General features: G+C 40.4%; 1 protein-coding gene across 1 annotated transcript in view; it reads left to right on the top strand.

Annotated features, from left to right (window-relative positions):
* Positions 1-16136, top strand: part of LOC147729445 (fish-egg lectin-like) — a 94273-nt gene that overhangs the window by 40629 nt on the left and 37508 nt on the right. The window contains exon 2 of the mRNA XM_086959056.1: positions 6401-6643. Within this exon, the coding sequence (XP_086815182.1) occupies positions 6401-6643 (243 nt within the window). The remainder of the gene's footprint in view (positions 1-6400; positions 6644-16136) is intronic.

The raw sequence follows: 16136 nt of genomic DNA, 5'->3' as shown, positions 1-16136 counted from the left end.
TCAGCTGTGCGGGGTGCTGGCTGAAGCGCGAAGCGAGTGGTGGTGAGTGAGGTTTTTTAAAAATCAAAACAACAAACACACACAGGTGAGCACAAAATACAGTTTTAAAAAGTTAAGTAGAGCGTCTCCCGGCTTTTTGCCTCAGGAGGGCTAGGTCTGATTAAGCGCCGCTTTCAGTCAGCGCGCGCCTATGTAGTGCTAGAAGGGGGTGTGGCCTATCGAATGGGCGTGTCTCCTCTCCGCGACAGCTTCCAATCAGCTGTGCGGGGTGCTGGCTGAAGCACGACTTGTCCCTGCAATCAAAAACATTTGCCTTCCTTTTGGAACAAGACAGCCTTCTGTGATGGCCAATTTAGATCGTTATCCACTGCTTGCCTGAATGAAATGCGAATGTGTCTATCAGTTAATCTGCTAGTGTAAAGGATGCTTGGGAGCTGTTCTGGCTTTAATTGATCAATTCACTCCAAGCTTTGTGTTGACAAAGATTTGATTTTTGGAGTGGAAGTGAAAAGAGTTAACAAAATTGCAATACATATGCTCAGGTATTATTAAAATCTACCTTTTGGAAGCACCATTTTATCGTAAAACAATTTGCACATTTTGCAGCAGTCTATCTCACACTCTGTGTAACTTAAATATAAAATAATGATTTACATCTTTACAGAGTTTGCTGTCACAGGCTGTGATCTCACAGCACTATCAATACACAGCACTATTCTCCACTGCACCAATCACAATTTAATTCGGGTCTATCTGGTTACACACAGACCTCTGCATTGCATTAACTAATAGAGGTTTTATAATGTATTACAGTGCATTTCCCACTTAGTAAAACCATTTGAAATTTGTTTTTCACTTACGTGCCCATTATTTTATAAGTAGATACCTGAGGGTGAAAGACCTAAAAAACTTACAGAATATTTAGGTCTTATTTATAGAGGTTTTCATCACCAGCACTCTCCGGTGGTGCAAGCGTATCAACGATACCTAAGAGCCGGTGCAAAGTCACCCTGCAAGGCTTTGCATGTCCTCAGAGATATGGAGTAAGACACAGCAGCGCAAGGCACTGAGTTGCCTTACTCAGCGTCGAGGAGGTTCATGCTGCTCCATTTTTACCAGTTCACATGAACCTATGTCAGCTCCAAAAATGGGCGTGGAGGCATGAAGAGAAGAAATGTTTTCATTTGTTAATGTTAATGTTAATGAAATCTGTCGAGCGTACGAATAGCCGGGGGTGTCTTGGCGCTGTTGACTGCCGTAAATCCTCCTGGTTGTTTAGTTTTGGAAAAGTCAGGTTTTCAACTTTCTTATGAAAATTGTAAGAGAAACTACTCCTCTCAACTCGGCTGGAAGTGTTTTCCACAGCTGTGCGGTGCCATAAGAAAGACTCTGACCGACCCACCAACCCAAAGTGCTTATGCTAGGTACCTTCATCATTTTGGTCCCTGAGGACCGCAGCTGTCTGGCCGGATGATACTAACAAATTGCTTTTTGAGTGACCAAAGTCCTGTGTCGTTCAAAGCCTCAAACTCAACTCCTTTGGCAACTGGAAGCCAAGGAATTCAGCGAATTTATTTTGTAATAGAATCATATTTGGGGAAATTGTTCAACAATCTCGTGGCCGTGTTTTGGAGAAGATGCTTACGCATGCCCAAATCGAGATTATTACAATAGTCCAATTTGGTCTGGATCAGCGTGATAACCACCAGCTTTCTAGACTCAGTGGGAATATAACGCATGATTTTCCTAAGTATTTTAAACATGCAATGGGAGGCGGTGACAGTAGCATTGGTCTGCTGAGATAATGCTAACTTGTTGTCAATCCACATGCCTACATTTTTTCCTTTGCCACAGATTTAGGCGCTTCACCCATCTCTACAGGCCACCACAGATGGTTCCATCTGGCTTCTGGCTCCCCAAAGATAATGCCCTCGGTCTTTTCAGAGTTAAGCTTTAAACAGTGCTGTCTCATTCATCTGTCGACTTCTCTCTTGCAGTTCTGGAACAGAAGATGGGGAGCAGTTTGTTTGTTATAGGATGCCACAACAATCTGGGTGTAGTCTGCATAGTATTTCTCCCCATTTTTCTGCAGGTCACATAGAAAGTGGAAAACACTTCTCTGGGTTGGTTTTGTGAAGGAAGGTGCCCCGTCCTGTCCAAAAACAATCCTGCCTGTGTTGGTGCTAGTCAGCAATTTGTGCACCAACACAAGGAAAAAGGACAGGAATGCACCATAAATAATATAAATAATTTAAATAATAGAATTTTAGCTGGATTGACAAATTCTAGAAAGTCTCCACACCTATCACATGGTCAACATTATATTTAATCATTTGAATACTGAAGAACATCTTTTTCCTCTGTAGAAGAAATTCGTCATGAACACCCCACTAAAAAAAGATACATTCTCTTTGGGTTTTCAACATTCTGCTCTAATAAAATATAAAAATATAAATATGCTTCTGTATCAATGATATAAAGCCACAGTCTTGCATAAACAGAGGTGCCTAGGCTCGCAAGTTTGCAAAACTAAAAAAGAATCAAGATGAAGGTGGGCCTACCAGCCAGGTTGGAAACAGAAAGAGGACTACACGTTAGAAGAGGCAGCCACTGGGAAAATACTATAGACACAGAAAAAGGACTGTGTCTGAGTGCGCATCTATCATATTGGACAATAAAATCTAGGATCTCAGGTTATTGGGCAACATAACACTGAGACAAAAATAAGTATAACTTGTGTGTTTGTAATACTATTCTGTTATCTAAACAGCGGGATATAAAGCAGGCTACAAATTTGTGATTCTAAAAGTAATGGCTAACTCCAATATGGCGGCTTTCTGACATAGGGACATGGAAGTGGAGATTTTTGTAATCAAAGTGGTCCTTAGGAGGAGGGGTAAGGTTTGGGGGATCAACATGAGTTTCGGAAACTCACTGTGGTGAGCCAGGAACTCAGCAGATATGGCAAGAACGATAGAGGAAGGGGAATGATGGCTGTTGGCAAAGAAAATAGTTGCGGAAACATGGATGGAAACAGTACTTTGGCAAACATGAAACTGATAAGAGAAGCACATGAGGAACAGCACAGTAGCAAGCATTGGTAAAGCAGGAGACAGCATGGTGCAGCCTATAGAAATGGATGGAAAGTAAGTGGCAAGCACAGGAACCATGAAAAGCTAATAAAGCAAAGAGGCAGGATGCAAGCCCCTTTTAAAATGTATCATAAATACAATAGATTTCAAAAGCACAGAGCAAATGTTGTGCAGGAAAAGCCTAAAAATGGGACCTTCTGATTTGTACCAGGGAGCTTTTTTCTCTTGGTCCTTTTTCACCTAGTGACCAGTACTGGTACTGTGGTACCAAGCTGGAGTGGCTGGGGCAGCACACATTGGAGAGAGGGCAGGTGAGAGTGGGCTGGTACAGCAAGCTGACCATGGAAGACAGGCAGAGGGGGCAACCAATGGAGCATGGAGGACAGGCATTAGAGAAAGAAGACAGAGTTAGTTATTTTCCCATTTTAACACCAAGCTATAATTTCTAGGGTTTTTTCATCAAAAGCTACAAATTGTTTACCACACCTAACTACAACATTTCTTTAATTTTTGACTTTTTGCTTTAAAATGTTTGTACTTTTTTATCATCCTCACAGTTGAGTATATGCCAACCCTCCTAGAAATCCAGTGTCAAACTCCCCCCCCCCCCACCAGCTACGCACAGCATTTGGCCATGTTCAGTGGGGGGAGTTTTCCAAATGCTCTCATATCTAGTGAGACCTTACTTTCAATCCCTAAGCCCCTCTAAGTACCCACATTTCTGGGTAGAGTTTGTAAGCTTTCCCCCACATTTGCCCCAAACCATACATCACATGACATTTAAGCCTGTGCAAGTCTAGGAACTGCACCCAAACCTCCAGAGGGGCCCAACCACCTGCTGGTACCCAGCCTCTTGTGAGGAACTCCACCCATCCCCAGGCACGTGTTTAAACACCTGCTGTGCATGACATTTGGCTGTCTGCAGTGGGGGGGTTTGGAGCAGGGTGTGGCTAGGAAGTCAGGCCATGCACTAAACCCCTGTGGGTGCACAGCTACCAGCCAGGCCCCAAGCCCAGTCCCACTTGGGTGTTCCTAGCCCACTACACATGGCCAATGGGTGTGCACAGCAAGGGATATAGCTGTAGACTCTGGACAGGCACTGCACCCAAACCTTTTTAAGTGCCTAAACCCCCCGCTGACACCCAAACTCGAGTTATACCCTGCGCTTATCACCTTGGGGAGGTCCAAACTTGTATTCTCATGGCCTTCAACAGTATCCTGTGGGGCTTTTGGTGCACCGTCTATCCAGTGCCCACACCCCATACCCAACAGCCCATAGACAGCCAGGCTCCCCTTGCTGTACAGAGCCATTGGCAGGGGTAAATAGAAGGCTGTGTTTAGAACCTAGCCTATGGCTAGACATTGTACCCATCCTCCCATTGGTACCTAACCTCTGCTGCACACAGCCGTTGGCATGGCGCAATAGAAGGCTGGGCGTAGGACCTAGCTTATGGCCCGACACTATACCCATCCTACCACAAGTGCCTAACCTCTGCTTATCACGGTTTTTGTCAGGGTTACCCCTACCTCTTAAGAAGTCTTTCATTTATTTTTTCAGGACTTGGGGACCAATGCATCTGAGTCCTGTAATAACTGCCTCAATATATTTTCCATGTTTTCGATCATCCAATCAGGATCCAGCTCTCCACTTTGGTTTGGCCAATCAGAGTATTTCTGGACACCAATGGTCCGGAATTGTCTATCATTTTGCAAGATTAAACCCCTTCATGACCACCTGAACACTTTTATAAATGCAAATTTCTTGAAAACAGCTGAACAGATGTACGGCAAGTCACAAAAATCAGGCTTTCTGAGTAAAGTTCTATCTCTTTGCCAAATTTAAAATAATTCTGTTCATCATGTTTCAGAATCTTCCTCTATGATGGAGCAATGCGTTTTGATGCATTTGGATCTGTACCTACCTCACCTCAAGAACGTTGAGCCATGAACTGATGCACGTGCAAAAAGTAATGCAGGGCAATTTAGGTAATGGCGTGTAAATGGGATTTTGCAAATCCACAGAATCAATCTGGGAATCTACATAAGGGCAAATTATGTTATTACTTCAACCACACTAGGGCAGTTCAAGAAAAAAAACTTACGAGCCTCAACACACCCATCATTTAAACTTCAATTGCGCCACAGCAGTACAGATGTTAATGAAGGAACCCAGAAGATGCCCTGATCTCAGTGAATCATATGGACTTTCTTCTTTTCAGAGGATTGGAAGAAATGTGGCAGGATCTACATGGAAGTTTAAAAATTGCACATTTTTTGAGATATGCCCAACTCCCTTTTCTATCAGTGACAATCATCCAGTTTATGGTTGCACTTACAAAGACATGTTTGTACATCTGTAGTAAATATCATGATACCTGTGATGAAACCCAATTCTATTGCACCCCCATGGTGTTCAGTGTGCTTCTTAAATAATTTACATACCTACACTAACATCTGTTGACACTATTTTCACCTGTGTGCATTAGGGTGCATATTGACATGGGCATTGCGCCACCGGAGTGTCACGTTTTAGGAGGCTTCAGTGTCGCCGTCCCCTGCTCCATATTTCCAAAGCAATGTTAAGCCTCTTTGCGTGGCCTAATGCCACTTTGTAAATATCACACCCTTTCATGCAGCTATCTGCTCACGTTCACAGTACATCAATAGCAGTTGGATAGATGCACACTGAGGGAGATCTGTTTTGTATGTCACACCCTCGGTAGGACCAATTCCTGTGAAAGAGAAGAAAGACACTGAATACAAGTAAGTCAGAAAAATCATGAAGAATCTAATAGCAATAGACCGTAGTGGTGCCCACGTCTATATGTAGAAACTGAGGAGCTAGATGTCTCAGCCACCCCTGAAACCCCATAACACAGCATAGCTCACAGCTCAGCCCCTCAGGACTTTCCTCCCATGAGGCCACAGGCAGTAATGTTGGTATTGCGGTGATGATGCTGTTTAATGGTGTTGTTAGAACATTTTAAAATGCTTTTGGTTACAAAAAAGCAAAATAGAAACAGATTGCTTTCTGCTTAAAATGCATGTATGTGGTAATAACACTGGGTGCGTAATGAATGAGTGGAGTTTGCACATGGATATTAGTTCCTCAATAACACAAGCGCTCTTTAGGAAGAGGAATTTTACACCAACAGCTAATAGCATGAAGTGAGGCAGTACTACTGGTCTGGGTGGAGCAAAATCTAACTCCATGTCTATTTTAAAGAATTGGTAACAATAGGCAGAGCATGTGTCCTTTGTCTATAATTTAAGTGCTCAGGTGTCCTCTTCCTCTTCTCACCCTGTAGGTGCTGTTATATCTCTGAAGTGTGATCAAATCAGTGGTTCCCTGGTGCAGATTGAAGCCGGCAATGGCCAGGTGTTCGGAAGGAATGAAGCTGGAAATATTTTCATCCTGAACAATTTTTTCTGGACTAAGCTCCAGGGAAAATTCCTCCATGTCACTGTTGGTGCAGGTGGAGTGTGGGCTGTCGGCGCCTATAACAATCCCTTCAAGATGATAAGTGGAGACTGGGTCAAGACCCAGGGAGGTGGGTGGATCATTATTTACATTTATATTCAATGATCAGAACCCCTTAACACATGTAGTCATCTGCTGGTCGCAGACTCAATTTTCAGCGTGACAAACTCAACCTCCTATTTTTCTGACGTGAATAATTTGATTATAATAAAATTGATACACATGCTATTTGTAAACCTTAGAAAGAATAGAAGCTCAGTATGAATATCTCGATAAAAGGTACTACCCAAATGCTTACTCTTATTCTTACTCTTATTCTGTTTCCTATTCTGATTTGCAGTCTTGATCTTAATCCTATTCTTTTTATTCTTAGTCTTACGCTAAATCTAACATTAACTCTAACTCATATTCCTATTCGTAATCTTACTCTTACAGTTATTTTTCTTATTCTTATTCATATTCTCACTATTATTCTTAATATTATCCTTGATAGTCTTGTTCTTATTCCTATTCTTACTTTTATTAGTATTATTCTTATTTGTATTCTGTTTATTCGTACCCTTCCACTTAGTCGTCCTCCTACTCTTATTATTATATCTAATCTTAATCTTACTGTTATTCTTAATATTTTTTTTACTCTTTATACTCTTTTTCCTATTCTTATTCTTACTATTATTATTTGTCTTACTATTATTATTATTATTATTATCATTATTACTCTTAATCTTATTCCCATTATTCCTTTTATTTTTTCTATTCTTATTTTTAATCTTATTCTTATTACTATTTTTATTCTTAATATTCATATTCATAATCTTACTGTTGTTCCTATTATTCTCATTCATACAATTTTTCATATTCTGAATAGTATTATTAATATTCTTCTTCTTTTTAGTCTTACTCTTAATCTTCGTCTTACTCTTATTCTTATTACTACTCCTACTCTTATGTTTCTACTTAGTTTTAATCTTAATCTTAATCTTACTATTATTCTTATTCTTATTCTTAATCTTACTAATATTCTTAATATCGTATTCTTATTCTGTTTATTCTTACTCTTACTCTTATTATTATGTGTGATCTTAATGGTACTATTATTCTTAATATTCTCACCATTACTCATATTCTAGTTAGTCATAGTTAGTCATAGTCATAGTGTAGTTTTACTTTAAATATATATTTAACACTAAATCATATTCCTATTCTTATTCTTACTATTACTATTTGTCTTACTCTTACAATTATTATTATTTTTACTCTTATTCATACACTCACTCTTAATCTTAAATCATTATTCTTCTTATTCTTCTTAATATTCTTCTTATTCTTATTCTTAATCTTATTCTTAATCTAACTGTCATTCTTATTATTCATTTTCATATTGTTATTCTTACTCTTATTCTTATTTTTCCTCCTACTCTTATATTAATGCTTAGTGTTAATCTAATCTTAATATGATTCTTATCATTCTTATTCTTACTCTAAGTATGTTTCTTATTTTTACTAATATTCCTATTTTTCTTTTTATTATTGTTCTTATTCTTATTCTTATTGTTTCTTTTTCTTAATCTTGATCTCACTGTTATTCTTATTCATATTCTCACTATATTCCTAATATTCTTATTCTGTTTATTAGTATGCTTATTCTCATTTGTACTTCTACTCCTAATCTTACTATTATTCTTTTCTTACTTTTACACTCGGTCCTACTCTAACTCAAATTCTTACTCTAACTTGTATTCCTACTAAAATTGTAACTTTATTCTTACTCTAACTCTTACTAATATTATTCTTATTAATCTTAGCCTAACTCTCACTATGAGAACTGTGGTGTCTTATGTGGCAAGGATGTGAAGTCAAACTGTGTAATACACTCGCAAAACTGTCTTGGGTCTAGTCAATAATTTGTAAAATATTTAGATCAAGCCTTAGTAGCTGTGGCTTTGAGCAGTCAGACTTAAACAAAGGAACTAGTGTAAATTATACAGAAGCACCAAACAATAAAATAAGAAGGCCACACAACACAAAAGAAATCTGACACAAATTTATAAATATAAATCATATTTTTACAAACTCATAGACACAAAGATGAGCAACGTCCACCAGAGAGTTCCACAACTATAGCATTTCAAGTAAAATGTAAATCTCAGCTTTTGAGTCCAAAGTGCAAACAAGCATTGGGAACTGTAAAGTTTAGAAACTTTTATAAAGTTTTAAAGAGTTGTGTTTGCCTACTCTGGCCCAAATGGGGCTAATAGATCTGACATGGACAAGGTCAGTGAGGCCACCGAGAATAATTTGAACAGTTACCTGATCACCAAGGAAATTTAAATCCAGTTCCACATTTTACTTCAAGATTGCCTAAGACTTTAATGGAGTGATTCTGATGCTGAGGATGCAGAATGCTTAGGATTGTCAAAAAGGCTCTAGGGCTGTGCGGTCGATGAGGTGTCCTTGTGGTTATTTCTTGGTCCACAGATAAGGTAGGGCGACTTTGGCAACAGGGGTCGGCGTTCCTCGAAGACCTCTTTGAACCAGTTGAAAACCAGCTGCGGCTGGACTACCAATCTCTGTACAAAGTACGTCCAGCAGCATCTATTGGTGAAGGCTGGTGTCCCTCTTGGTGACCAATCTGGGCTTGAAGTCAGTCCCAGGTTGAGCAGACTCGGAAGGAACTGTTGGCTATCAAGGCTCAGTCTTTTGTGGTGCCCAGTGTCAGCCAGAGGCAATTAATAGAAAGTTGCTGCTGACTTGCCGGAATTGGCTACTTCAGCGTTGAATGCCCTGGTGCTGGTTCCAGAGGGGCAGACCACTGACCCTCAGATTCACTTCTTCGGTTTGGCTCAAGAGAGACATTTTCACTTGCCAGGAGCCACAGGCACAGTCCTGTCTTTGGTAGCCCAAGGTGCATCAGGTGTAGTCCAGCAATCAGTGCAGCCTCTGTTTCCAGGTCCAGTGGATATCAGGGTAGTCCTTCTTTGGTCCTTTCTACAGTTTCATTGTGATCTGATGTTTTGGGTGCCAAGGATACCATGTTTATGCTTAGAAAGTGCCCTCAAGGGATGAGGCTTTGACTAGCTGTTGGGCTACCAGGATGTCTCCTACCCTTGATGACTTCCGGCTATGTCTCACATATAGCAATTCCAGGGTGCACTACTGTGGCCATTACCAAGAATTCAGAACCATTCCTTATATGTTAGGAGCTTGGTTACCCAGCCTAGAGGTGTGTCTTCCGGTAGGCTACACATCCACGGATTTGGGCACTGGTCTCCTCTCTTTGTTCCCACTGCCAGCTTGTCTATCTGAACAAAGAGGCAAGCCTCTAGGTTTTTGATTGCCTTTTTCCCACCAAAGGCAGCTTCACCTTTGAAGCTCACATTTTGGGAAACCACCCTCAGTGGCTTCCTACAAAGGGGAGGTAACACCTGTCCCTGTAGCAAGCTTCTATTATTCCTGAGCCTGGAGTCACTCACAATACTCCCCAGAAGGGAGGAAAACTGTCTGGTGGCCAGCAACTGTGTGAGGCCACTGCTCAAACAATGCAACAGAGTGACAACTTTCTAAATTAGCCTTTCCTTAAAACTGACATTACATTTGACTTGGGCATCAAGTCGGGTTTAATGCTACAATGGATTTAATACCTTGAAGTACCACTTTGTAGCTCCATTCAGAAGACTGGGGGCTGAGAGGGCATCCTTTAGTTGTGTGTCAGCCAATTGGGGTGATAACATTTTCACATCAAAAATAACAATTTGGAAAGCTTTGCTATTAGGATATAGTAAAAGTATATGTCTGACTTAATGATATACATCTCTCTACCCCACGGTTCCATAGGACATCCTTAGGGGAGACTTACATATAGTGTTAAGGGAAATAGGTGCTTTACCATTTGTTTGAATGACAAAGTCGAAATAGCAGTTTAAAGCTGCTCTTCCAGCTGCAGAGACAGGCAGGGAGCCATTTTTGCACTTTGTGACACACAGGTTGGCACAGCCAGTGCCGCAGCCTTGGGGTGGGGCTGTATTACTAAGTCAGCTTATGCCAATTGAGGGTAGCCAATTCAACATTCACTTTGCAAGGGGCTAGAACACTGGCACTGAGGTCTGTTTAGCAGGGAGCCGCATCCATCCACAGCTTGGGGTCGATCATGCACAAAGAGGGATTTCCTTATTCTAACTCTTGTTCTTCAGTGACTTTATGGGTCTTTTTTCTTCAAAACCACATTTTCAGGCCCAAGATATAATTTGTAAAATATGTACATTTTGTAAAATTTTATATTTCAGAACCATAAAACCAACTCAGCTACAAGTACTAATACATTCAGACATACAAGAGAATAGTGGAGGAGTAGAAAGCTGGTGACATGGAGTCACATGGTCAACCTAGGTTTATTGGACCATGATGTAATTGTAAAATAAGGATCCACAAATTGAAGATAAAAAGTAGAGGTTTATTTGAAGAAAAGATCCCATCCACAGGTGAACATCCAGCCAGCAATAAAGTAGGATAGCAACTGCTTAGTGATCAAAGGATAACATTCCATCAGAGAATCCAGTGTCTCATGACATCAGCGCAGCTGTGTCATGAGGCAGAGACACACAGGACAAGGATGCCACACATCTCCCTTCTAACAACAACAAGAAAATTATAAGAGAAAACAAAACAATGCTAAAACATTAATCACACAGTGACGTAGTCTTTTAAATATTTAGGAGAATGAGAAACCCTTGCAGACTTGCGAAGAAGTGAGGAGGACTCAACTCCAGGAGTTTGAGAATGACGACTGCAAGAAGCTTCCACAAGATCATTGCTAACCACCACCACCCTGTTCAAATTCCAAACACGATGATCAGCAGTTTTGATGGCGTTCTTGAAAACTTTGATGACACGAATAGGCTTCTTAAAGGTAGCAGAAAGAGCCTTATTGTTTTTGCAGGGATTCTTAATAAGTACCCAATCTCCCACTTTAACAGGTGTGACCTTAACAGAATGTCTCTCATCAAACATCCTTTTTCTAGACTCAATTCTAGAAAGTTCACGCAACATCCACTCATCAGAGTCATCACGAGGAGGTGGTTGCAAGTCATTGACCCATGCCGGTACCACAAGGGTATTAGGAGTGCGTGATCTAAAAAGTTCAAAAGGAGTCTTTCCAGTAACGGCATGGGGAGATAACCTGTAAACCTTAACCTTCTTAAAGACATCTGTTCTCCAATCTGTGCCAGCAGACTTAGCCATTCTAATAGTCTCTTTAAGGACACGGTTAAATCTCTCAACCATACCGTTGGTTTCTGGGTGGTAAAGGGAAGACCTTTTGTGTTTAACTCCTTGCTCTAACAGAAAATTTTCCATCTCTTTAGAGACTAATTGGGGACCATTATCTGTGAGGATGGCGTTAGGGATGCCCTCTCTAGCAAAAAGTTTAGTTAAAAAATCCACCACATGCCTAGTCTCGATACCACGAGTTATGGCAATTTCTGGCCATCTAGAAAAGAAATCAACAAGAACAAGAACATACCACTCACAACCAGCTGATGTAATAGGCCCCAAAATATCCAAACCCACTTCTTTCCAGGGCGCATCCGGTCTGTCTCTAATCACCATGGGTTGGACTTTAGGTTTTGCTACCTTCTCACTAAGAGCACAGTCAATGCAATCCCTAACTTTGCGCTCTACTTCCAAATCCATATTTGGCCACCAATATGAGCTCCTTAAAATCTCCTTAGTCTTAGAGATTCCTAAATGACCGATATGTGCTACAGACATAAGCTCATCCCGAAGAGCTAGGGGTGGAACCAATCTAGTTCCTCTAAAAAGTAAGCCATCTTGTTCAGAAAGCTGATCCTTGACATGCCAAAATTTCTCAAGACCTTCATTACATTTGGGTTTAATCTTCCATCCTGTCATTAGGAGTTTAAGTACCTCTACCAGAGTCGAATCTTCCTGAAGCATCTTCAACCACCTCTCTTTATCAATGACAGCCTCTTCTACAACACAAACCATCTCATCATCAACATCACAATCTTCCTCATCCTCAACCTCAGAACTGGGAACAAGGCGGGACAAAGCATCAGCCACTTTGTTTTCTACTCCAGGTAGGTACTTTACACTAAAATCATAATCCTGTAAACCAACAACCCATTTTGTGATTCTACCAGACACCGCATCTATACCTTTTTTCTTTAAAATTTCACAAAGCGGCTTGTGATCTGTCCTGACCTCAAAATTGGTTCCCCACAATAAGTTTTTAAGCTTCTTGACTGACCAGTAAACAGCAAGAGCTTCACGCTCAATCACTGAGTATCGAGTTTCAGCTCCCTTTAAACTCCTTGACAAGAAAAGAATGACCCTCTCAATGCCCTCAAATTTCTGTACAAGCACCGCACCTAAACCTTTCAGGCTTGCATCAGTAATCAAAATAGATTTCTCAGAAGGATCAAAACTGCTCAATTTCGGAGCAGAAGCTAGCCTCTCCTTGATGACCTCAAACTCACGCTGACATTTCTCTCCCCAAATGAAATCTACACCCTTCTTCAACAAATACCTCATATTGGCACACAAAGAGGCAAAGTCTTTCACAAACTTGCTATAATATTCAGCAAGTCCCAAAAAACTCATCAACTCTTCCTTGTTCTGTGGGGGAGACATCTTAGAAATTGTAGAGATCAGATTTTCCTTAGGCAAAATTCCTCCTTCTGTAATAGTGTGACCTAGATAATCAATGGAAGTTTTTCTAAATTTACACTTCTCAATCTTGACAGTCAAACCTGCATCACACAACCTCCCTAGAACAGCAAATAGCCTAAAATCATGTTGAGGATTATCTATGCCAAACACAAGAATGTCGTCCTGATAGACTCTAACACCATGTAAACCTTTTAAGACCTTCTCTAATGCCCTCTGAAAAACCGATGCGGCTGACACTAAACCAAATGGTAGTCTAACGAACCTAAAAGTGCCATAAGGTGTCACAAAAGAGGTTAAGTCTTTCGAATCTTCTTCCAACCTAATCTGATGGTACGCGGACCTTAGATCAATGGTGCTGAAAATTTTAGCACCTTTAAGTAGCATAAGCATGTCCGCAATCTTGGGTAGAGGATAATGATCAGTAACTACACACTTGTTGAGTTCTCTTAAATCAACACAGAGACGGAGAGAGTTGTCCGATTTCTTGGCTGCGACAATCGGGGCAACCCACTCCGTTCCTTCTACTGTTTCTATGATGCCTCCCTTGACCAGCTTATCAAGTTCATCTTTAACTTGTTCTCTGACTGCTACAGGTACATTTCGCACTTTGCAGCAGACAGGTACAGCATCCTTCTTCAAGATGATACGATGACAATAGTCATTAAGACATCCTAAATTTTCCGAAAAAACTTTAGGAAATCTGGCTTTCAGTTCACTAGTGAAATCACAAGAAACTACTGAAACAATCTGAGGTGTGCAGGGAAAGGGCTGTTTTAGAAGAATAGGAGGTGTTGAGTTTGGATCAAGCATAACACCCAAATCTTTAATAGCAAACCAGCTTATTATGCTATCTCCTTTTTGAGAAACATAAATTTTTGCCTTGGCCAACCTATTCTTATAATTAATCATACCTTCAAAAACCCCAAGTAGTTTAATGGGTTGACCAGCATAACCAAATGGTCTTATATCGGGGCGTGAGAGCTCAAGTTTATGTCCCAACTTACTCAAAAAAAAATCTTTTGCTACAATAGTAATTTTTGCCCCAGAATCGAACAAAACTTTGGTGGGATAACCTTCCACCAAAATTTCATCACAAGGGGAATTCTTTGCTTCCTCAGCACTTACAGTTTGAATATAAATTTGCCCACAATCTAGGTGTTCATCTAGATTATCTTCATTTTCAAAATCATAAAATATCTCATTCACTCTACCTCTATAGTTTCCCCCTTTACAACATGAGGTGAAGTGTCCTTTCCTTTTGCACTTACTACAATAAGCTTTCCAACCAGAACATTGTCTATCTGTGGCAAAATGCCCCATTTTACCACATCTGTAACATCTTACTTGGGAGAAATCCAAAGTGTTCTCCTTTTTTTTATACGGAATTTTGTTGGAAACATTTTCATTTTTAGAGTCTTTTTGCTGATTTTCACTTGTTCTAGCAGTAGATTTCACAACATTCACAGTTTCTTTCGTAGTTTTGTTGTCACCATTCTTTTTGATGACTTCTACACATTTAATAGAATGTTCTATCCTCTTAGCAATAGTAAGAACTTCCTCTAAAGAAGGTTCATCCTTTTGCCACAATTCTTCTCTCACCTTTTCAATATAACACCCAAGCATGAACTGATCTCTAATATGCTCATCAAGACTTGCCCCAAACTTACATGAGGAAGCAAGTTTCCTTAAAGCTGTAATATAGTTCTCAATGGTTTCTTCTTCCATTTGTGTTCTTCGACCAAAATGATATCTTTCTAAAATTGTACTGACTCTAGGAAGATAATGCTCATCTAGTTTTGCAATACAAATTTCGTATTCATTTAAAGTACTGTCATCAATGTCAGGCAAATGATCGAATACCTCTTGTCCTTCTGCCCCCAAACAGTGTAAAAGTAGGGCTGTCTTCCTTTCAGCACTCAAGCTAGAACCACACACCCTTGCATACCTTTCAAACACTTTACGCCATTTTTTCCATCTAATAGGAGGATCCCCAGGTGAGGACAAAAAGAAAGGGGGAGCAGTGACATTTTGCATGTTGTTGTTAACCAAAAAGAAATAGAGCACAAAATGAAAATAAGAAAAGAGATGTCTATTATGTGTGTGTGTCACAGTAGAACACACAAAGTCAGTTCCAAGTAAGTGTATCCAATTACAATGTGTGTGTGTCACAGTAGCAGGACACACAACAGGTTGACTAATATCAGATTGTCTAATATGTGTGTGTGTCACAGTGGTAGGACACACAAGAGCAAGTGGCAGGACACACAACAGCTTGCTTAAATTGTGTGTGTGTCACAGCGGTAGAATACACAACAGGAGTTCCCAGTGAGTGTGTCAGGAGAAAGAATTAAATAAAACAGTACCTTTAAATCGTTGAGAGAACTTGGCAAAGTTTGTACCATAAATGTGATGATAACAAAAGTTCAGGGTAAAATGGAAGAATAGCGATGACCAGCGGTGTTTATAACGCGTTTACAGAGTAACGCGTATGTTGTGAGGTGAAAACCGAAGAATTCACCAATCCAAGATGGCGTCCACGTTTGCGTGACTCCCAGGATGCCTTGCGGCACGTTTGCGTGCCTCCCGGCCGGCTTTGCGAAGAGTCCAGAAGCGAGGCGAAGCAAGATGTTTGTTTTCTAAAGCTTCGATATTCTGGCAATGGCGTTCTTTTGCAAGAGGCAGCTCGCTCGTGAGGACGCTCGCTCGTGGAGACGCTTGCGAGGACGTTGGCAGGTAGGAGAATCGAAAGATGCAACTTGCAGAGATCGAATGCGCTGTATAAAATAGTCGCAAAAGTGTCCAAAGTAGTAATTAAAAAGCCAATAAAGCTCAAAAAAGTTAACACCGCTAGGTTATACCATTAGAAATATGTAGGA

This window comes from Lissotriton vulgaris, chromosome 2_1 (genome assembly GCF_964263255.1).
Source record: "Lissotriton vulgaris chromosome 2_1, aLisVul1.2, whole genome shotgun sequence".
NCBI classification, from domain to species: Eukaryota; Metazoa; Chordata; class Amphibia; order Caudata; family Salamandridae; genus Lissotriton; species Lissotriton vulgaris.
This window is presented reverse-complemented; position numbering and strand designations above follow the sequence as displayed.